This window comes from Taeniopygia guttata, chromosome 9 (assembly GCF_048771995.1).
Source record: "Taeniopygia guttata chromosome 9, bTaeGut7.mat, whole genome shotgun sequence".
Lineage (NCBI taxonomy): Eukaryota > Metazoa > Chordata > Aves > Passeriformes > Estrildidae > Taeniopygia > Taeniopygia guttata.
Window position 1 is genome coordinate 21,913,255 of NC_133034.1, and position 23,117 is coordinate 21,936,371.

Below are 23,117 nucleotides of genomic sequence, written 5' to 3' on the forward strand. Positions count from 1 at the left end.
TATAACAAGCATTTCCTCAGCTCTGCTGAGGGCAGTGCTTCCTGAGGGGGCTGCACCCTGCACTGGCTGCTCTCACCACTTCTCCACTGACAGCTGCCTGTGCAATGCTCTCATTAATCACAGCTTTTTGTTATTATTTTTTTAAAAGGACTGATATCTTCATAGGCTGTTTCTACCCTCTGAAATCTCTGAGGATTTTCCTCCTGCCAGAATAACTGGGGCACTTAATATGCTGTGGACTGATGCACAGGCTCCAGGACCAGAATCCCTCTATTGTCCCCGAGGATCAGATGCTGCAGTGAGCCTCTCTGAAGTTGGCTCTGGCCATTTTCCCGTGGCTGGGGGTGTGGAACAGGAGCTGATTGCTGCTGACACGCTCCATGCAGGGTGCTTTCAGAGCTCCTGGTGATGTGGGAGCCGCTGGACATTAGTCCATACCCCAGATCACATCCTTGCACCTGATGCTCTTGCTTTGAAGTAGGATGGGGAGGATGTAAACTATGATTATTTCTTTTAAAAGGGATGCAAATCAGATGCTCTCAGGTTTAGCTGGCTGGCTTAAAATACTGAGTACAAAAAATGAGATTTACAGGGTGAGAAAAGGAGTTCTCACAGGCTTAATCTCTTGGACAAAAAGCCTCTGATCTCACTGTTTTCTTAGCCAGAAAGAGATGCCTGTGTAATCTATGGAAGGAGGCAGTAAATACCTCCTCACATAAATAAACCACTTTTAAAAAGAACAAATATAACCCCCCCCCGTTGTTGAGGTTATTTGGTGTTTTTTTTCCCCCAGCCAGTCTTCCTTTTTTCTTTAGAGATATCTTGTCAATAAGCTTAGAACCAAAAAGAGGGGGAGAAAGTAGGCTGCTTCCCTTCCCAAGTCAAGGCAATGCAAATACATTAGCACAGCATCCCTTTGCTGGATGGACTGAAAGGCTTTTCAGTCTTAAAAATAAAAACCACTCAAAAAAAAAAAAATCCTAAATTCCAGATCATTATAAAATGTGTGCTTCCCGCTGAGTTTTCTGCTTTCTCTGGGAGACTTAGAGAGATGATAATCCCTTTCTGTATTCCTCCAGCTTTAAGATCACTTGGCATCTTGCATATAATACTGGGCACCTCAATATGGAAAGACACATTAGGAATTTGGAAAGAGTTCAGTGGCAACCCAGAGAGAAGGGGTCATGTGTGCTGAATCATGTGGAAAGACTGTGATTATTAAGTATGCAGCAGAAATCCCAGCTGACCAGAAACAAAGAATGGATGAGACTGTGCTGTGAAAGGGCTGAAAATAAGATTTGAGAGAGAATTTTTAAGCAGGTACAAGGATGTGAAGCAAGGACAGCATTTGTTGAGGGAGAACTTGAGCTAAAAATGAGGAAAAATGCCCTGAAATTGGAAATCCAAGATGCCTTTCCTGGAGGGTGCATGTAGAAAGGTACTTGTGATTCCTAGAGGCTCTCTGTGGCTCTGGCTGGGCTTTTGGGACTCTTTACTGGGAAAAACAACCTTTCTAACAACAACTAAATGGTAGGTTTAGAGGCTTGAGGCAGTTTAGAAAGAGCAGGTCTTGAACTGGAGAGGAGAAAAGTGAAGTGGGACTGCAGGGACACGGCAGAAAGCAGGGCAAGGGAGAGCTGGATGTACCAGAGGAAGGGTGGAAGGCAGAGTCCATCCCTTGCAGCCTTAGGCAGAAGCACCAGCACTGGTCTGAGTCGTGTTCCAGTCCAGCAGATGGGTTGTACTCACTTCCTCCCACTGGGCACATCCAGCCTCTGCCTCCTGCACTGCCAGGAGAGCCAGCCCATCACTGGGGTTCACTGTCACAGCTCAAAGTGATGGTGGGGTGCCAGGAGGCACTGGAGGGCAGCTCACTGCTGCTGTCTGGCAGGGAGCTGGGGATTTGGGTGTTCTGTTGGCAGGGGAGAAGATGGAAGGAAGAGTGTTAGAGGTATGAAATGAAACTTTCCCAGATAGGTGCATTGTCTCTGCTCTGATCCTTCAGGAGACTCAGGGCTGAGCGAGGCTTGGGAATGGGGTAAATAAATGTGTGCATCTCTCCTTGCACTGGCTATGTCCCTCTGCTTTCTTCCACAGAGTGACTTGTGGTCTCTGGGGATAACAGCCATCGAGATGGCCGAAGGTGCTCCCCGTGAGTAGAGTCCTGCCTCTGTTCCTTATCCCTGGGCTGTAAATGCTGGGATGTGCTGGGCTCTGTGCAAGGAACACCACCCCAAGGTTTTCCCTGGGGTTGCTGAGGTGGAGCTCACAGCACCCGTGGGGACAAAGCTGCTGGGGCAGCATGGCCCAGGGGGCAGGGTGGGCAGTGAGCAAAGGCAGACCTGTGTGGTATATCTTGGAGCACTCTGGGACGTGGTTTCCTCAAATAAAACACAGGTGAAGAAGGGGTGCAGGACTGGAAGCAGGTAAAACACCTCAGAGCTGGCGTGACACCGATAGTGGCATGCTGGGTGCACCTGCACAGGTCACACTGCCACGGTTTTGAGCGTTATCCTCAGACTGTCCTTGCTGGAAAATGCAAGTAAATAAAGCAGAGCATTGTGCCACATGGCATGGCTGTCCCATGCTCCGGCCCATTGATGTCAGCACCTGGCAGGTGCTGAGGACCTGGAGCTGCAGGAGCAGAGATGTCCCCATCCAGTCCCTGCAGTGACCCTGGTGGTGCTGGGGACACTCACAGCCCTTGGATGGGGACATCAGACCCTGTACTCACAGTTCTTGGATGGGGACATCAGACCCTGTACTCACAGTTCTTGGATGGGGACATCAGACCCTGAACTCGCAGCCCTTGGATGGGCTCTCAGCCCTCACCTGAGCCCCAGGGCTGGGGTTGTCTCTGGGGAGTTGTTGCTGCAGTCATCCTGCCACGAGGCTCTGGCAGCCTCAGAGGAAGCAGGGATCTCCCAGCTGGATGTCTGTGCTGTATTTAATGCCTCTTCTTACAAATTGCAGCTCTGTGTGACATGCATCCCATGAGAGCCCTCTTCCTCATCCCCCGCAACCCGGCCCCGAGGTTGAAATCAAAGAAGTGGTGAGTTTCTTTCTCCGTTATAGGGGCTGTAAAAAACATTTCTGGAGCAATATTTTTCTGCAGCTGGGCACGCTGAGGGCATGGTGTTGATATTTATGTGGTTTTGGGGATTGGTGATGGTCTCCAGCATCACCCTGATGAGTGCAGGTTTGGATGGTGTTCCATGGAAAGGAGATTTGTTCTGAAGGATTCACCATGGGATGAAGGCCTTCCTTGGTGTGCAGAGAGAGCAACACACTCACCCTGCCATTTCACAGTGCAGAGTTGGCTTTTCCTGGGCAGTTTGTGCAGCCTGAAGTCTGATGACACTTTGCTTGGCTCCCCTTTCATTCCAGTCAGGTTCCGTTCTCAAGTGGAAACATGTATCCAGGCCAAAAAAAAAAAAAAAAAAATAGAGGATGGTTTATCTTGAAAGCTCAGGAATGCAGAGATTTGTACTTTGTTTGGGATTTATTCTAAAATTTTGCAGGAAAAGATACATCACTGTTTTGGGGAAAAAAAAAATAAAAGGAAAGAAAGTGAGGCATGCCAATAAAAGCCCACAGGAAAAATATTCCTGAAGCCCAGCCAGATGTTGTTTTGTTACTGTATGTTCTGTATTGATGGAAGTGGAGTCCTTAAAAACACTTGTCTTTGGTTTGTGCTGTTTTCCTGCCCCAGGTTCAGCAGTGGTTTAGTCAGGAAAGATCTGCCACAAGTTAGAGAGACAGCACTGCCCCTTGTTCCCTGGTGGGCTGGGCTCACAGAGGGAAGCTTTGCCTTAGTCCTGTACATTTTGCTTAATATCTTACTGATTGCACACAAGTAAAAAGGAGAAGAGCCCATGGTGTGTTCTGACAGCACTTGGGGCAAGAGCAGCAAATATTTTATTGCTGCCAGAGGAGCGAGAGGGACTTGGAGTCCTCTGCTTTGGATGCATGGTGCTGAGCTTTTAGGACCAGCCTAAAAACTCACCCAGGCTTTGTTAGGAGGGATCTCAGTTTTGTCAGCCTGATCATCAGCTGCTCCAGTACCAAACCAGGAGAGGGACCATTCCCAGCTGGCTCTGCAGAGGGTGTCAGATATTTCTTGCTCTCTTTGCATGACCTTTTGAGGATACAGTTAGTCAGAAAATAGTGTAGGTGCTTGTTTTCTGCCAGATCACCAGTCTGCTCCTTTGTTATCCTCACTCCTACAGCACAAAAAGGATTGTGAGACTTGAGAGTTTATTTTTCATACAAAAGTGCTGTTTATTCAGCAAAGACTCCCTCAGCCTCCAGGCTGATGAAAGCAGATTTTGAGCAGAATGTTTCCTCGTGTCCTTAAGGTAAAAAATGGAGCTGGGATGGAATTTATATTTTAGTCCTTGCCCTGCCATTGCAGGATGTGCTTAATGCAAGATGGCATGTTCCTGGGCACCACCTTCCCAACACATCTGGCATCTGTCCCAGGTTTGCACATCCTGTGGGGTCTGCCTGGGGTCATTTGCTCTGCCCAGAGTTGTGCTCTGCCTGTGCCAGGGCTGCAATAAATAAATAAAAGTACACTACATGGGCAGACCATTTTTTCCTTGCATGTAAAAGTAGTGAAGGGACTCCAGCCCCTTTGAGGGTAAGTCAGAAAAGCCAAGAGAGAACACTGGCATGGGAGCCTGCCCTCAATTAAAAATTGCAGAGAGGAAAATAATTTTGTTGCTTGCTAAATCCTCAAACTAGCTTTTGAAACAGTGCTGTGTTCCTATGAAATTAAAGCCTTTGGTGTATCATTTTCTTTCCCAATTAAAGCCAGCCAGCAATGAAGCCTTATTTTCCTCTTCCCCTGTTTGCAGGCAAAATGAACTCAACTTTAGTGATTTTGTTCCCATAAACCTTCTCTAGCCCTGCATTTTAAGACATGAAACCTCTTTGTTAATTGAGGTGATATTTGCACTGTGGTACCACTTTTCATCCAAGCAGCTGCAAAGGCTTTGCAAACATTGATTTAAGCTTTACAAACCCCAGGAGCTGGAGGAACATGTATTTCAGGAAGGTGGGCTGACCTGGGCCTGGGGAGGGGATGAAATGTGTGCTGGAGTCCTCCTGGAGCAGAGCCAGGGAGAAAGCCCTGGTCTTCAGCTCCAGTGGGGCTGAACCGTGCCACTGGGCAGGCTGGCTTGTTTGAGAGGGGAAGATTTTGGGAAATGCAGCAGCCTGAGTTGGAAAATGGTTGGGATATCCCTATCCATAGCTGCTCAGGCAGCAAAGTGCATCACAGGGCACTGGGACCTCCATCCCATCACTTCCAGGATAACTTTCCAGCTACTTCACCTGTACTGTATTTGCACATGCTCTGGACCACACGTCCAGGACTGGAGTCTCTCCAGCTTCACACCAGCAAGGGAGAATCATATTTTAAAAGTGTATTTTTTTTTTTTTTGAGCATCACATTGATTGTGCCTTCTGGGTACACTGAAATACTCAAGGCAAGGTGGGGAAGGCAGATTTGCTCATTAGCAGAGCTGGAGGGAAGATTTAATTGGATCCAGTAGCATATTTTATTTTTGCATCTCAATTTGTATGGATTAGCACTTGAAAGATAAATCACTTTTAGTCTGACAGCTTAAAAGTAAAATCCCTGAAAGCCTATTGTTTTTTTCTAATGCAATTCTGTAGTATCTGTTGGCTTCTGACATTAATTTATATTCATTTTCTTATTTGCTAAAGCAACACAGACTACAGTAGCCTGTCAACATTTTCCTTTCTTGTAGATCCCTGTTTTATTGAGTTTGTAATGTGGTGAAATTATTTCCAGGAAAACTTTGGATATGCAGCACTTGAGACTAAGACAAATTTGTTTATTAAAGATTTGGCTGAAACTGTTTTAGCTGAGATTGAATGTGACTTTGTGGGCAGGGCTCTGTTTCCATCTTTATCAAAAGAGCCTGTCCCAGTCTCTTGGATCAGGGGGTCTGGGGCTTGCTGGGCCCCCAGCCCTGGTGGGTTGTGATGCTGCTGAGAGAGCAGGGAAAGGCTGCAGGCAGCAGCATCACCCAAAGGTTGCCTGAGCTCTAATAGCCCTGCCAAGTTGGAACTTAAATAAAAAATTTAAAAAAAAATTCACCTAGCTTGTCCCATTCACCTTCAGAAAGATTAATCTCTTGAAACACTGCCTGGGGTGTTATAAAATATGAGAAACAATCCACCCAGGCATTGTGTTTATATCTGTCTGTGTTTTATCTCATTTCTACCTGCAGCTTCACAGCTTCAGAAGGAAGGGAGCAGGAACACTCCCTTGCCTTTTCTTGGGTGCCATTGGTGACATGTGGCTTTGGTGTTTCTCTGGTCATACTGATGGTTCCCAGCTTTCTGGGATAATGAGTGAGAGCTGAAAAAAATCTTCTCAAACACCAACAAGTCTTCTTCACTTTCTAACATGAGAATCGATCCATTTACATGTTATTTCTGTGCCTTTCTTCCCTGTTCTTGACCAGGTCTAAAAAGTTTCAGTCCTTCATTGAGAGCTGCCTAGTGAAGAACCACAGCCAGAGACCGACCACGGAGCAGCTGATGAAGCACCCCTTCATCCGAGACCAGCCCAACGAGAGGCAGGTCCGCATCCAGCTCAAGGACCACATCGACAGGACTAAAAAGAAGCGAGGAGAGAAAGGTCAGTGGAGAAGAGAGGAGGGTTAGTGGAGGGGAAGCAGTGCTCTGAGCAGTCCTTGGCCTCTGCCATGTGCTCAGATATCCCTGTCTGGGCAGCCCGTGGCCTCTGCTGTGGGAATCCAGGGCTTCCCTCTGGCTGCCCTGGCAGGTCTGGGACCCTGGCAGGGGTCAGGAACCCCCCTGGACAGAGCCCCCAGAGACACTGTCTGTGATCTCTGCCCATGGAAAAGAGTTTTCAATCTTACAGGATCAATTACAAGCTCTGAGTGTTTGATATGAGTAATAATTAAGTGTGGCACGGGTGCAAAAGTAAAATTTTAGGATTCTAGATTAGGGGTTCAGAGGGGACAAGATGGAGGAAATTGGGTGTGCCTTGTCCTTTTTCTCCTTCTTCATGCCCTCCATGTTTCACTGTGGTGTTGGCATTTTTCTGTTGGTTTAGGCTGGGGACACACTGTCCAACGTAGGTGACAGATATTGGCACGTTATTGTAAATCCAGCACAGGTAGTTTCTGGTATTTAATGTTTGTACCATCCCACTGAGGGCAGAGCCCCACACGCTGCCCTGCAGGACAGAGCTGCGGCAGGGCAGCAGAACATGTTAGAGATAAACAGAATAAACAACCCTGAAACAGCACAGACGAATTATGGCTTCTGCTTTGGCAGCGGGGCAGAAAGACAGAGACTTTCTACAATCTTGGAATCATCAATACCTCAGATTCTGACACTCTGCCACGTGCTTGGTGTGCACACCAGGACACATCCAGGCGGGTGAAGCTTATGGGTAAAAGGGAAAACAAAGAGGACTGGGTTGCCCATGGTCTCAGTACCAGTTCCCCTCACTCAGATGGCTGAGTTTGTTTGCAATCTCGTTAAATTCAATAGGTGAGAGCCTTCATGTGGTTTTGGAGACAGATTGTTTTGTTTGGTTTGATTCCACTGGGCTATTGAAATGGAAATAAATACCTGTAACTAAACAATGTGTGTTCATGCAAAGCAGACAGGTGACTGTCATTAGAGTTAATCAGTGTTTTTAAATATTATTTTTTTTCCCCTAATGAAAAATGATGCCTTTCTTTAGTCCAGGTGGTAATTTCCACATGGAACATCTAAGCTTTGATTCATTAAAGCGTGTGTATAAAATTTACGTTTGCATAGATCCGTGCTGGCGTGTGGGAGGGTGAAGCTGCTAAGCTGAATTTTCCCCAGCTCACGTATTTCGTGCCAAGTGTGTTGATCTATGTGACATCCCTGCAGCACCAGCGATGAGCAGAGCTGTGCAAACCAACATCCAGATAAGACCCTTGCCCCAAAGCAATTCCGCTGACTAGGAATAACCTATTAAACTGAATGTTTTCAGTGAACTCTCCAGGCCCTATCAAAGTCCTCTGCAAGAAAGATCAGATAGCAGAAGAAACTTGTTAAAGTATTCAGCTGCTTGTGAACTGAATTTTAATTTGAAAGCTCATTTGTACAATCCAGCAAATTATTATGTTGCTATTTCTCTTCTTATTGGTAGCAGAATTAATTTTTCATGCATACCTTCCAGCCCCTTGTAATAGATTTCACTACAATCAAAACAATAAAATGGGATCCCAGTGAAGTATTAAATGTGTTTAGTCTGGCAAATGAAGGTTGGACCCTAGAGATGGAGAGTAATTGGATAAATGCAAGCCTTTCTTTGACTATAATTCCCTTCATCCGATAAAGATGATATCCCAACAGAAATTGCAGTACGTAACACAACATTGCAGTGAGCTTTTATGTAGATATCTTCATTGCCTGGAAATTACATGGATTTGCATAGGAAGAGCATATGTTTAGGGAAAGAGGAACTGGTGCCTTCAGAGCCTTGGTTAAATCCCATCTTCCTGTGGCTGTGGCTCCAGTAGCTGCTAGTGCACTTTCTGTTGCAGAACCATCCTGAAGAAGGGGGTCACACACTGTCATATGGGGATAAATTCTTATTTTGTGGACACTCCCATCTTTACATCAAGGGGCTGTGGTTATCAGGCTGTTGCCCACTGTGCTGGTGCTTCCCTGGCTTTAAAACCACAAAATGCAGAGCAGTAGTGCTGCTTATTTTTGGTCATGCGAGGTACAGAGAATTGGCTGTTCTGCCTTCAGAGCTCTGGGGTTTTCAGCCACTGGAAAAACAAATGAGTCCAGCAAAGGGCACTGATGAGCAATTCTGTTCCTAGATGAGACAGAGTATGAGTACAGTGGAAGTGAGGAGGAGGAGGAGGAAAACGACTCTGGAGAGCCGAGGTAAGAACCAACATTTCATTTGTGCCCTTACATCCCTTTTAGCTCTGTGTAAAATCAACTTGGATTATGGGCTCATATGAACTGGAAATGGAAAAAGGACACTCTGAGCACAGAGTCCTGTTCCTGGCAGAACAGAGGAAATTCTCACTGCCGGGTGGTGCGTGGGTATAAACTGATGCTCTTGATCACCTTAACCAAAAGCTGGGGAAGAAAACCCCATTGCCTGTGGGATCTGCAGCACAACATGGTGCTGTCATGAGAGTGTGGATATTGGTATATGGAAAAATTTGAGGTGAAATTTTAAAATTCTTCAAAATGTTGTTCCTTACATCCAATTGTAACTAACTGCCTGTTCCCATGTAATTTTTCACCATGAAACCTCCCAGGTGCTGCTGCAAGCACCGTGGGGCTGGAACTTTCTTTGCTGACATTTTTCAGAGCCGTTGTAATTAGTATCAGGTTATTCTATTATTTCACTGAGATAATGTAGTATTTTAATAGCTGGCAATGATTCATGCTAAATGTGCTTTGTGCACAGCTAAATATAGTGTGTGCCAGCCACTGCAGCACCAGAGGCTTTGGTTAGAAATTCAATGTAAAGAAAACCTTTCCACTTACAGTGAGTAAATGACCTGGGAGCCATGAGCAAAGCTCTGCCACCCTGCCCTGGCACCTGCAGCCCCATCCCTCCACCCACTGCTGCACGAGCTCTGTCGGGTGTTTGGATGCTGTAGGGATGGAGAGGAGAGGGGCCACGCTGGAAAACCACACAGGGGCGAGCGGCTCAAAGGCTGCAGGGAGGGGATCTGCTCTGATGCTTCTCCTGTGTGCAGCTCCATCCTCAACCTGCCCGGGGAGTCGACGCTGCGGCGGGATTTCCTGCGGCTGCAGCTGGCCAACAAGGAGCGCTCGGAGGCTCTGCGGCGGCAGCAGCTGGAGCAGCAGCAGCGAGAGAACGAGGAGCACAAGCGGCAGTTGTTGGCCGAGCGGCAGAAGCGCATCGAGGAGCAGAAGGAGCAGAGGAGAAGGCTGGAGGAGGTAACTGGCCAGGGTGGAGCAGCAGGATTTCTGCTGGCAGGTCCCAAGGGGCTGTTCTCAGCATGGTTTAAGGTGATGACCTCTCCAGTCAGTAACCCCAAACGTTTTGTTACACTGGTCAAGCCCCTCTGTTCGTCCTTTTGGCGTCGTCACCTCCAGCCACTCTGCCCACCATAGCAAGTGTTGCCAGCTTTTGTGAAGGTAATAAAACTGGTTTGCTATAAATAAACCCTTGGAATTCCAAACCTAAAGGGCTCCCTGGAACTACTGAGCAGAGTTAGCCCATGACTGGGGTGACAGCTGTATTCAGTCGAGGTGAGCAATCCAGCATCTGTCAAGCTCATTATTGTTATTTGCTCCTGTGGACTGTTACAGTTGAGAAAAAGCTGAAAAGCTCAATTTGCTCTATCCCCAGATCCATGTGCCATTTGTGTCCCATTTAATCCATAATTTCAACTTCAGTCTTACAGTCCCTGCCAATTACAATTTCTGTATGCAGGGGAGGGGCAGATGCCTGCCTGACTTGTGCAATGATCCATATGTGCCCTGAAGGATAAGATTTCATTACCCTTGTCTTAACATACCAGCCAGAAATGCAATCAGTCTTAAAATTATCCACCCCATTTAAAATCCAGCTGCAGGATTTGACTTTGTGGTTTTGGGTGTCCTGAGCTGCTCAGCCTGGCCACATGCTCTGGAGGAAGTGCTTGCTTTTGCTTTAGCTCCTGGGTGAAGTTCACCAAAAAGTAATGGGCTTTTCCCCATCTCTTAGGGTTTTTGATGGGGTTTGTCAAAAAGACACCCATTGCCTTGCTCTGGACTCCACCCAAGTGACTCATTGGAGGGTTCATACACTGAGTGTCATTAAATTAGCTTTCGGGAGAGGTCACCAATATGTCTGATAAAAGGATTTTCAGTAAATGGACTATGAGAGCATCCACGACCTTAATTTGCAAGAGCAAGAGGTCTATTACTCTGCTCACCAGTCTCTCCCTGTTCTGGGTAATGCCTCAGGCCAGGGGCACAGACAGGAAGGAATTTCAGGCAGCTGATGGTGCTGATGGTGATGGTATGTCCCCTCTTCGAGGTGGTCCTCTGAGCCCCCCTCAGGGCAAAAATCAACACAGGCAAATCCCAGGCAAGGCATTTTTTCAGTCTGGTAAATATGTAGGTCTGTGGTGTTGTCAGAGCACAGTGTTCAATATCTCCTAGGTCAGGTTTTGCTAGAGCCCTGCACCCATCCCGAGGCTGGCAAGCTGCTTTGGGGGAGGACAAGGTTTGCACATAGATGTACCCCAAAATCCCCTGCCCCAGTGGTGGTTTGTGAGGACTGTTGTTGAAAGCTGCCTTTGTCCCAGCTGCTTCCTGCAAGCAGTACAGGAGCAGAACAACAGCAGAATAAAAGCGGACACCAGATTAACTGCAATCCTGTAATGAATACAATGCTTGCTGCTGTATTAATATGTTCTCTTCACATTAAAGAAAATTGTTCTCTATTTGCTGCTTCCCAGGCAGGTTTTGAATGGAGGACTAATCCCTTTGCTAAGCTGGAGAGCTCTTCCCTGAGCTACAGAGTTGCTGCCTTGCTGGGCTGGGCTGTGCTCAGTCCCCTGGGCTCTGCTAGTTCCCTTCTGTTGTGTCCTCAAGTCATTAAAAGTTAATGCCACCATAGCCAACATTTAAGCCCAATGCCTTTTCTAGTGGCTCAGAACAGCCCTGTTGGGCTCTTCACCCACTGCCTTCTTCCCAGCTGCCTTGCAGCTTTTGGACCTCAGTTAAAAGGGAGATGTGCTGGAGTAAAGCTGGCCAAGAGGGGTTTGCAAGCTCCTGCCACCTCAGAGGAGAGGGGAAAGGCAGGGGGGCTGTAGTTGAAGAGCATCCTCTGCCTCTGCCCCCCTTGACATGATCTGTCCCACGGGCTCAGCCAGGATCAGGGCAGATGCTGGGGCCAGCTGGCAGCTGGGATAGCCCCAGAATCTTCTCAAGTGCCCATTTCCTCAGGTCCATCTGGCCAGGTTTAGCTTCACCTGCCACAGAGTAAAATGCGCTCTGCTCTCTATTAGACACTGTTGGCGTGGCGAGCAAGGAGCAGCTGAGTTGCTATGGTGAGGATTAAAGCTGGAGTCCTTGAAAGAGGGACAGACCTTCTGGTGGGTTGTGGCAGTGGTGAGGACAGATGCTCCCCAGCTGCAAGGTGCCCTGAATCTGCAAAGCCAGAAAATCTGTAAGTGCAGAGATAAGAAAATAAAGTTTCGTGGCTGTTGCAGGGATATAGCTTGGTCTTTGCCCTTCCTGGGTATTTTGGGGTAGGAAACCTGTGATGGGCAGACAGAGGTAGCCCCCAGCAGCTGTCGCAGTTGTGCTGAGTTTGGTGTGGCTGTCCTGAGGCTCCCAGCACACTGCATGGGTGTGGAGTGCTGCTCCAGCCAGGCTGCTGCTCTTGGGCCTCTCTGCTTTTTCCTACACCAGCTTTGCATTAACTTTTGTTGATGACTCTTGGCCAGGGATTTATTTTGGTTAGTAGGAGCAGGATTTCTTCCATGCTACTTTATGGTCTGACTAAGATGGGGTGTGCCTCCAGCAGGCAGCCCTGGTACCAGCAGATCTCGGGGGAAGAGACCAGTGGAAGACTCAGATTACTGTGTTTTCAAAATAAAATTGACCTTTAAAACACACTAGAGCAGCCGGGACAAATAAACCCTTGGAGCTGGTGGCTTTTGGGTGTCCTAAGTCAGCCTGTTCAAGCTGCCAAACTTATTACTGTGTTTACAGAAAGAGCTCCTACTCATCATAAGATGCTGTGGAGGTGTCCAGGCTGAGGGAGTGAGTTGGCATTTGGGACCAAGTGCAGCTCCAAAAGGATTGATGTTAGAAGGATGGCTAGCTCAGAAATGCCTGGAGTTAATTTGTACTGGAGATGCACAGCAAAAGAGCTGAAGAAAGGCCTTAGTAGGAGAACTGTCCCATTCCTGTCAGTGCACACCTTCAGGAGGTTTGTTTGGTGGTTTTCCAGTGCTGTCTTTAAATACTGGCAGGGGGAGAGCTCCTACCATTTCTTATGTCTCATTTAACAGACCTCAAAATGAAAGAATCATATTTTTTTGTCACCTTGATCTTCCTAAATGGGGATTTTTGAACCTCTCACAAAGTACCTCCCACATTAGGGCTTTTTTTGGGAAATCCACCATCTCCTGATGCTGCTCTAACAATAACATCAAATGCATATAGAAAAAAGCCAAGTATGGAAGTCTTCTGGTGGTCTCTTTATGACCTTCTTGGTGCCCTCAAGACCTTGCTGCCATGCTTTGCATGTCTCCTTGCATCTGTTGGACACTTGGATCTCCTTTTTTCAGGAACTGACCAATTTCCTTCTCTGAGGCTGAATCTTATTCCAGGCAGCCAAAGAGATTTAGATTTGCAGCTGTCTTTAATTGCAGTGGAAGTAAAAATGCCCAAGCCAGCTTTGAAACTGGGACTTTCATGGGAGCAGAGTTGCAGCTTTGTTTTCCCTCATACAGAAAGTTGGTCTCATGAATTCAAAATGTGCACCAGAACTAACCCTCAGATTAGGAAATTAAATATCAATAGATCCAACAGCACTGCAAAAAATGTTTGTGTCATGCAGAAGGGTGAATAGGCTTGAATATATTTTAATTTTTCCCTATATATACATATATTAGATATATATAGTTCCCTAATCAGCCTTCCATTTGTTACTGGCACAGAATGAGCCTTGATGCAGTGGTTTAACCACCAAAACTCCAGCTGAGCTGTAGGAATAACACATCCTGGGGTCAGGAGCTTTAGGCATCCTGCAAGGCAAAATCTCTGTGCAGACCTCTTGGCAGCAGTGGGCAGATGGGAGTCAGAGAGGCCTTTACATAACCTCATTTTTCTGGCATATTGTGGATTTTTTTCCGTTCTAGGTATAAAATGAAGGTCAGATCATTACAGGGAATGTACAAGGCAGATCTAGCATCTTGCTGGTTTCATTTGAGGGTCCAGTTAGTGCACTTATGGAGCTGGATGTTCAAGGGATAAAAAAATTGCTGAAGCTCCTGTAAATGTTAACCAGCAGAACACCATTGACTAGAAGCTCTCACAAAGCAATTAAAAAAAAAATCAGCAATTAGTTATAGGTAAATTTAGGTTATCTAAAATGGTGGTTTGTTATTTTATTCTGCATGTGCAGGTGTCCTATAGGTTGTAGGAACCTTGTCACGAAGATGGCAGTGCTCTCATAGTTTGTGGTCCAGGGGGACACTGCAGTGCTTCCAGCAGCTTTCCTGCACCCATTTCCAGGGAGAGCTGTGTTACAGCAGCTCCTGTAGTTCAGCTATGAGCTAAACCTCATGTCTCTCTCATTTTCCTTTGGTCAGGAAGCATGTAGGGCTCATAGTTTCTGAGGCATGAGATTTTCCTGCATGGGGCATCCCTCCATGGTGATCCTGAGTAAAAGCTCTGCAGTGGTTCAGAGCAAATCAGATCCCTGTTTGCCATGGTGGGAAGTTCTGACCCAGATTCTCTACCAGTGGGAAACACCTCTCCATGCTCCAGCGCTTGGCATGTCAGAAAAGATGATGTTCCAGCCACAGTCACTCTTTCCCTGGTGGCTCAGATAAATGAGCCTGTCACAACAATGCAACCACCTAGAATATTTGTTTTCATTTGTCACTTGGAATTCCCCTTCCACTTCTTTCCTGGCTCATGCTGGTGTTTGGGAGCAGCAAGCCAGGGTTTCCAGGAGCTTCTTCTTGCAAGTGTCAGTGCCTCTCTGAGCTCACGGGGTTCAAGGGGCAGCTGCAGCTCTCTCGTTGCTGTAGCCCAAGATGTGTCTGATCCAGCAAAGTGAGCTTGCTCTTTGAAGTCCTTGTTTCATGCCAGGCCTCCAAGGGCCTCCCCACCAGAGGTTTTGCCTTCATGTGTCTTCTCTCATCAATATTTAAAACCTGTCATATCTGGTGCAGTGCAAATAAGATCCCGTTCTGGCTTACAAGCGGATACATATAGCTTTACCTGCAGAGTTATATAAATGCAGCCCTAATTAATTGGTGCTCTTGCTTTGCATGAATAATGGATCTGGATAGTGTAAATACACACAGTAGTTTCAGGCTTGGAGAAATGTGGGAAGTGTGCTCTTGCAGAGGGAGAGGGAGGTCAGAAAACAGGGAGCAAAGGAGGCAAGGAAAGAGATCTTTGACTCTTTTTTTTTTTTTCTTTTTTTTTCTGTTTCTACATGCACTTGTTCTCAGCTGCATTTCCCTCATCCAAATCCCTCCTTCAAAAATGGTCCCAGTCATCCCAGTACTGGGGAGATTGGGGCTTTACCCACTGCAGTGCCAGGTCCTCTCCAGATGTTTGCCAGCTGCTGCAGCAGGGCCATGCAGGGGAGGCAGCTGATTCAGCCCTGCTCTGCTGGGCTGCAGTGTTCAGCTGAAGGTGCTGGTAATGCTACCGTGGCAAATGACCTGCTTATAATGTGACCTGACAAATGTGCTGTGGAGCTGGAGGGGAGTGCTGCACTCCTGGCCTCCATAAATGTGTGTGTTGGATCCTGCTCAGAGCCTCAGCCCCAAGAGCCTGGCTGCAGCAGGGTGCAGGGGGGCATTTAAGTATCCAAAAGAGTCCTGGCTTTGAAGGGAAGGAGTGCCTGTGGGCCTCAGTTCTCATTCCTAGAGTTAAATAGGCTTTTAGAAGGCTGGTGGTGAGATGCTGCCTTGAAGGAGAGAGACCAGAAGTGGGGCAAGCTCACTGGGGCACATGGTACCCAGGAAGGATGGTGTGCTACTCCCTCCTTGAGAAAAGTGCTTTTGTCTCCTTCTTTGGAAGGATTTGGATTTTTTTTGCCTAATAGATTGGAAATGAAGACCATTTGGGTAATTTTTATTGAAGAAATGGCTGTGAAATTCAGGGCCTTGCCTCCTGCCAGCCAAGCCCAGCCTACACAAGCATTAATGTGCTTTGTTCAGCAGCGTGATAGTTTAGCTAAAAAAGCCAGCCATTAAAACCCACCTCAAAACCAGTGTGACACAGCTGTGACTGGAAGCTCAGGATAACATTTATTCAACACATTAGTGTGAAGATCTGTGCTTCAGAGGTCATGGGAGCATTGACCATCACCTGAGGAGGTCAAGGGAGCTCTGGCAAAGCCAAGAAATCCTGTGTATCACCAGGATGCTGCAGAGTGACCATGTCCTGGTGGGGAGCCCTCTGCGATTTCTAGTGCAGAGTTCCAAAAGCTACACCCAGGCCCACGTTCCCCTGTTGCCTGTGAGGACAGGTGTGCACACAGAGCAGCACGGGCATCCCCTGTGTACGTGGGCAGTGCCAGGACTGTGCCTGCCGTGGGACACACCAGTGGCTGGAATTGGCAGGTTATTTCAGCTTGGATGCAGTTTTTCCTTCCCTGAGGCAAGTAGAGCAGCCCTGATAGATATTGCTGTAGGTGGCACTAAAGCTGTGCTGCAGCTCAAGGAAATCATTGGCGTCCGTGTGGATGTTACCTGTGGGTGAAGAGGCAGGAGCAGGACAGGCAGTGGCTCCTGATGGAAATGCTGGAGTCTTTAAATATTTGTTACAACATCTGTAGATAGATTTACCTCCATGGATATCTGTCTGTAAAGATATCCTTAGATGTGTATCTCCACAGAGACACAAATATATAGAATATGGAGGAAAACACAGACAGATACAGATTTTAAATCAGTCTGTGCAGTGCAGGTTCCTGCAGAGCAGCAGTTTCACATGGAGGCATCTTGGTCTCTGGAATGCTCAGCCAGCTCTTCAGCTGCTTGTTCCAGCCCTTCCCACGATTCAGAAAATGCATGGCATTGCCATCTTCTCCAGTGACAGCGTTCCCACTGCAGTGGGAGTCACCGTGTGTCGGCAACGGGAGAGAAAAAAAGACAGGGAAAGAAAAAAGGAGAAAAAAGGGCCAGGTTTCTGCTTCAGCGGGTGCCTTGCTGTGGCTGCAGGCAGCAGATGATGAAGATGATGGCCAGGGCAGGCAGCTCCAGTGCCAATCCCAGTATTTGAGTGCCCTCTGCCGATGCTGCATGCGGTGCTGCAGTGAGGGGCCAGCAGCCTGTGCAGCACTGCAGCACTCTGCTGCCAGCCCCTGCTCCTGGCATGGCTTGGGCAGCTGCAGGAGTTGGGCTGGGTTAAAAGGTGTGCCCAGGGTGACTCACAGCAGGCTGTTGGTTGTCATCACCCCAAAACTTCCCAGATTACTGTCAGCAAAGGTGCTACAGAGTGGAGCAGGCAGGGATGCACCCGGGAGGGAGTGGGGCAGGCATGACCTGAGAATAGCAAGGGAAGTCCCATCCTGCTCATTTGGTGCTTCAGAAAGGAAAAACCCTTGGATTTTGAGTCTTCCTTGTTGGTTTCTGGTCTCAGCAAACATAAAGAGAGATGCATTTCCCTCTCAGTAGGCAATAAGTCCCCTGGCTCTGTCCCTCATCCTCATGGGTGGTTTAGGGGCAGAGATGTGTTACCTGTGGGCAATGGGCTCATGTAGCTCCCAGGTATCTGAGGCCTCGTTAATCCCCTGGTTGGCCATGCTGGGACATGGAGACCATGCACTGCCCCCATGGCTTCATCTGCAGTTGGGAGAAGAAATTATCTGGTTCTGGCTAGGAGGATGCTGTGGGTTCTCCACAGCCAGTGCCAAACAGCAGGGTGTGTGAGGATGGAGTGGGATCAAGGAGTCCCTCTGCCACCCAGATGGACCAGCCTGCTGGCAAGGCATCTCCTTGGATGGGTGGGAGCACTCTGGGTCTGTGGGCAAGGGGACACCGCAAAAATTACAAGAAAAAGGACTTCAATCTCCCGGGGAGAGGGATGGGGATGCTGACCTGTACCTGCTGCCCCCCACAGCAGCAGAGGCGGGAGAAGGAGCTGCGGAAGCAGCAGGAGCGGGAGCAGCGCCGGCACTACGAGGAGCAGATGCGGCGAGAGGAGGAGCGGCGGCGCGCAGAGCACGAGCAGGTAACGGGCTGGGAGTGAGCGGGGCCATCGCCTTCAGCACGGATTCCTCTGCCTCTAATCAGAGATCTTCTTGTAAACACTCATTTTTTACCACTTGAGAGCAAATTGCTTAATTGTTAACGCTGCGTGCGCGTCGCTTTCACTGCTGTCGTTTATTTCTGTGTGGATCCACTTGCTGGCCCGCAGATGTGAAGGCACTCGGTGCAGGTTTTCCACGCCCGCTTGTTGCTGGAGTCAGATTTTTTGTTATTCTGGGGTAATGTTTGCTGTTTCCCAGTGGTTTCCATTCTTGTAGAGTGGTGGACACTCTTTGGGCAGGGATGGAGGGTGCCAGGGCTGATGGATCAGATCACTTGGGCGGGGTGGATGTGGGTGCCCACCTCATTCTCCTTCCTCTCAGGAAATACTGGCTCTTTCACCTTCTCTCTCTTTTTCCTTTGATCCTTGCTGCCCATGCCTCCAGGAGTACATCAGGCGACAGTTAGAGGAGGAGCAGAGACAGTTAGAGATCCTGCAGCAGCAGTTGTTGCAGGAGCAAGCGCTACTTCTGGTAAATGGGAGCCACGGCCACGCTTGCCGCTTTCTGCCCTTGTCGTGTCCGCATGCGCCCGCGTGCACCCGTGTCCCCCCAGAGCCTCCTGACATGGCCAGACCTGGGGGACACCACTGTCACCACCCTTCCTGGAGCCTCCTGTCCTGCTCCGTGGCTGCAGCATGCCTGGATCCCCCGTTCTGCTCGGGGCTGGCTGCCCTCATGGTGCACGGCTGTCGCTGTGTCCCCTCTGCAGCATTGGGGTGTGTGTGTGTGTCCTCCTGAGAGGAGCAGCCCTGGTTGCTGCTGTGAAGTTTTGGAGGCTGTTTGCAGCATGTTTGGGGGTGTGTTCGAGCTGTTGAGTGTCTGCATCCATCAAACCCACCCTGCCATGCTGTTCTTCATGTTCTGAGTGAAGGCTTTTGTTTCAGTTTCCTCGCAGGAACACTGTCTATTCCCTTGTGTGCTGTTTGCATTCTAGATGTCCTCTTTTTTATTTCATTTGGGTTTGAGTTATCGTTTTTACTGCTGGTAACTGTCTGTTTCTCTTACTGCATTTTATTTTAATCTACAGGGTTGGGTTTTTTTTGTCTTGCTATTTTATTTAGGAAAAACAAAAGCCCTCACACAAGCCACTATCTTTTAAAAGGACTTCTCAAAATTATTTACTCCTTTAAACCCATAGAGCTGTAGGGATTCAGAAAGATCACACAGTCTTTGCAGTCTGGCTCTTCCCAGGATCAATTAATTGGTCCTACATAGGAGTTGGCTTCAGTTGGGTTTTGTCTGACCATAGAATCATGAAATGGTTTGGGTTGGAAGGACATTAAAGTCTATCTCTTTCCAACCCCCTACCATGGGCAGGGACACCTTACACTAGACCAGTTTACCCTGAGCCCCATCTTGACCAGGTGATGTTAGGCACCTCATTGAATTGATCCTTCATTTTTCTATTCAGAAAAACCTGGGCAAAGTCAGTGGTAATTCCTAAGCAAACAGCCCTCAGTGGGTCTTGCAGGCTTTCCCTGATGAGGCAGCACTGACATCCCCCATTCCTACCAAACGAGGCAGTTCAGTGGCTGCAAAGCATCATTGGCAGAATCACAACTCTGAATTTGCTGGCTTTGCTGTCTCTCCTTGGGGATGCTTTAGAGCTCAGTCCCCAGAGTCTTCCAAATCAGTGAGCTCTGCCAGAAAACAACCTTTCAGATGCTCAGGCCCTGTTGTTGACCCAAACAGATAAATCTGCAGGCTGGCTGGGCACCTTGTCACTGTGTTTTCTCCTGGGCAGGAGTACAAGCGCAAGCAGCTGGAGGAGCAGCGGCAGGCGGAGAGGCTGCAGAGGCAGCTCCAGCAGGAGCGGGACTACCTGGTGTCCCTGCAGCAGCAGCAGCAGCAGCAGAGGCAGGACCAGAGGCCAGCAGAGAAGAAACCCCTCTACCACTACAAAGAAGGGATAAATGCCAGCGAGAAGCCAGCGTGGGCCAAGGAGGTAAGGGAGAGCAGGGAGGATGGTGGTGCTCTGCAGGGCTAGGTCTGAAATGCACGCAGCAGGTTGTGCTGCACAGGGTGGGGATGCAGGAGATGCCATCAGCTGTGCTGGGAACACCCCCAGGTGCAGTGTGTCTGTGTTTGTACAAACAGGGAGGTTTTTCCATGAGACCATGTGAGAAGAAGAATGGATCCCTCCTGGAGGGGTTCAGCCTGGCTGGGGGCTTGTGGACACAGAATCATAGAATTCAGTTGGAATGGACCTTGAAGGTCATCCCCTCATTCTCCTTCCTGGCATGTTCACAAGTCTGCAGGGGTCAGGGGTGAATGCAGAGGGTCGTGGTTGTGAATTTCTTTGCTGAGCCCTAATTCCATATAGGTAGGGGTTAGACAGCTTTCCCCCCCAGGCTCAGGGCTATATCCCTTGGGGTTGTTCTTTCCTGACTTTTTCTCTCAGACAAAATGAGTGAGATCTTGAATATTAATTATTGCTAGTCTGAAGAGTCTTGAAAAGATTAAGACATGCATTGTCTGCAGTGCAGATTCAGGATCATGTGCAAACTCTTTCTCCTTAATCTCTTTGTGGTGACTCCAGTAAGACTGATGCCTGCTTTTGCTATTAATTTTTCTAAAGTTCTTTTTTGTTTACTTTTTTTACCATACTCCTTGGCAGAAAGATACTTTAATAACTTCCCTATTCTTCCTACTAAGCAGGAGCACTGCTTGGCATCCTTTATTCCTGGCAGACATGTGATGTGCATCCAAGATACAGCTCTTCTTTCCTCTTGACAGTCCTCAGCTGCATCCACAATACCTGCAAGCATTGAATGCTCAAGGAGTTCAGCCACCAGTTGCCAAGAAAAGACCAGTGGTTTGTTCTTGGCCTTTCTGAGCCATCACAGGGATAGATCTGGGTGTCTAAAATTCTTTTCACCTCTACACACTCACTTGGACTTTTCTTTTATTACCTTCCAGTTCACTCTTCAGTCTCTTTTGATGGCAGTGCATCAGATGATAGATTTACATGGAGTTGCATCATCATTCTCCAGCCCTTTCAGTGAAAGGAGAGGTTTGATAAGTGGGATTGCAGATGAGGTGTTCCAGATGTGCTGAGCTGCCTCTGATGAGAGAGGCTTCCACCTGGGTGGTGCCTCTGCAGCTTTGTGCAGAGCTGGGTCACTCTTGTCCATCTGCTGGAGTGCTGAGAGTAGGTAGTGGGCAGGGAAAAGTGAATAAACTCTGTCTTTTATTGCCTGGTTTTAAGTAAACCCTCTAGAACATTGCTTAAATACTTCTGGCACTGTCTGCAAAACTTTAGAAAGATATGTAAAATGGAATATTATTTTTTTATCTGGGGTGAGGGAGAAAAGTGCTGGATTTAGCTTTCCCTTTCAAACACAAAGGCCCATTTCTTCTGTTTCATGGGGCTGGCATATTTTTGATGCTGTCACTGGAAGCAGGACATTGGGAGCTGCACAATGTTAATAAGAGCAGCAGAACGTGGCCTCTTGCCCTTTGCCAAAATCATAGGGAAGATGAGGTTTCCTGTTGTTGGGGAACTTCTCCAGCTTCTACCAATTAGCTCTCCAAACCATTTATTCCTTACCTGTGTCGCTCTGTCTGGTTTCTAATTAAATGCTCCAAGCTGTGGCATCCTTCTCCTGTTAGGAGCAGTAGTTTGATGTACTGCCTCAGCAAAGCACCTTGGGAATCTCCCAGAATGACTCCTCTTGCCTCCATCCTGTTTTCTGTTTAGTCCTACTTTTAACACAATTCAGGTACTTTGCTGCATATATTGAAGGCCCACCTTTGCTGGCTCTACGGATAGATTTGTGCTGATACTTAATGAGCCACCATGGTTTTTGTTATAGTTTAGCAATTTCCATACCCAACCCATGCATGCTAATTTAACAGAAATATTGAGACTTTGTTTTCCTGTGGGAACAATGAAAAGACAAGTCTGGTGCTCAGCCTACAGTTTCTGGAGGCTGTGCAAAGCTTATTTGGATATTTCTTGAGGATTTTGCATTATATCCCATATTCCCCTTGTTTTTATGCTGTTTTGATCTCGAGTCTTCTCTCGTAGGAGCTTGATCAGCACACCTGAAACCTCCTCACCCTGTGCCCATCTTTTATTTTCACACCTCTCCTTTATATACACATTTTCCCACCTCACTGGTTTTCACAGGGTGACCCAAGGCCCTGCAGGAGTGGGATAAAGCATCAAGGTGAGGCTGTGGTCACTCACCTTGTGGTTGTGTCCCTGCATCCCCTGGTTAAGAGACTGGCCTGTTGGTGATGACAAAGCTCTGGGTGAGGAGCAAGCCTGTGCTGCATCTCTCACAGCTTCCCCAGAGCACAGTCAAAGACTTCTCTTGATGCTGAACGAAACAGTCTGAGCAGATAGTCCTGCCAAAATGCATGGATGCACATTCCCTTCTGCTGCCCCTTCTGCTCATCTTCTTGTTACTCAGGATTATCCACTAGAAGCTAACTTGGGATGTAGCTTGGGTGCTGTCCTAGATCTGCCCTGTTTTTCCAGGCACATCTCTTAAAGTTATGGACTGTTTGGACCTTTTTGGAGATCATGTTGGGACCCTCTGTGATCCAGCCAGGGATGTGGCATTAGCACTCTGAGCTGTGGTTGTGTAATTAGCAGCTCTCTTTATTACTGAATTTTCTGTTATGGATCAGTATCTGCAAAACAAGGTGTTGCAGATAGACAGGGAAAGCTTGGTCAGCTGAAGTTTGGGTTTGGGCAGGAATATAGCACACATGATTGTGCAGAAAGGAGGGGACAGGTGTCCACATTTTCCACATGGTGGCTGGCCCCTGTGGTGCTTTCCCACTTTTCAGAGCTTCCCTGGGTGAACTCAGGGCTCAGCTGTGCATCACGAGCTGTTCTGTTCTCTGCAGCAGCCAACACCCACAATCAGCTCCTCCTTCAGTCCCCGTGGCTTTTTTCCTGCTCTCACTTTGAAGTGATGTATTAAAACATTAGCAGCCTTCTACTGGGACTGCACAGAATTTCCCTGTTTTGGGGAATCTTGAGTTCAATTAGAGATGGTCTGTACTTGAGCAATGATGAGCTCCTGAAGGGTTTTGCTGCCCTTACCCCCTTTCTGCC

The 23,117-nt window shown here is 47.9% G+C and overlaps 1 protein-coding gene across 4 annotated transcripts in view; it reads left to right on the forward strand.

Annotated features, from left to right (window-relative positions):
• The window catches only part of TNIK (TRAF2 and NCK interacting kinase), a 152,003-nt gene that overhangs the window by 95,969 nt on the left and 32,917 nt on the right, over nt 1-23,117 (forward strand). For 2 of the 4 annotated variants that reach the window (XM_030280316.4, XM_072933232.1), the window contains exons 8-15: nt 2,098-2,152; nt 2,974-3,052; nt 6,501-6,676; nt 8,877-8,943; nt 9,777-9,981; nt 17,857-17,967; nt 18,431-18,517; nt 19,791-19,991. In XM_030280316.4, the coding sequence (XP_030136176.3) occupies nt 2,098-2,152; nt 2,974-3,052; nt 6,501-6,676; nt 8,877-8,943; nt 9,777-9,981; nt 17,857-17,967; nt 18,431-18,517; nt 19,791-19,991 (981 nt within the window). The remainder of the gene's footprint in view (nt 1-2,097; nt 2,153-2,973; nt 3,053-6,500; nt 6,677-8,876; nt 8,944-9,776; nt 9,982-17,856; nt 17,968-18,430; nt 18,518-19,790; nt 19,992-23,117) is intronic. The other 2 variants (XM_030280319.4, XM_030280324.4) reach the window with 1 other exon arrangement.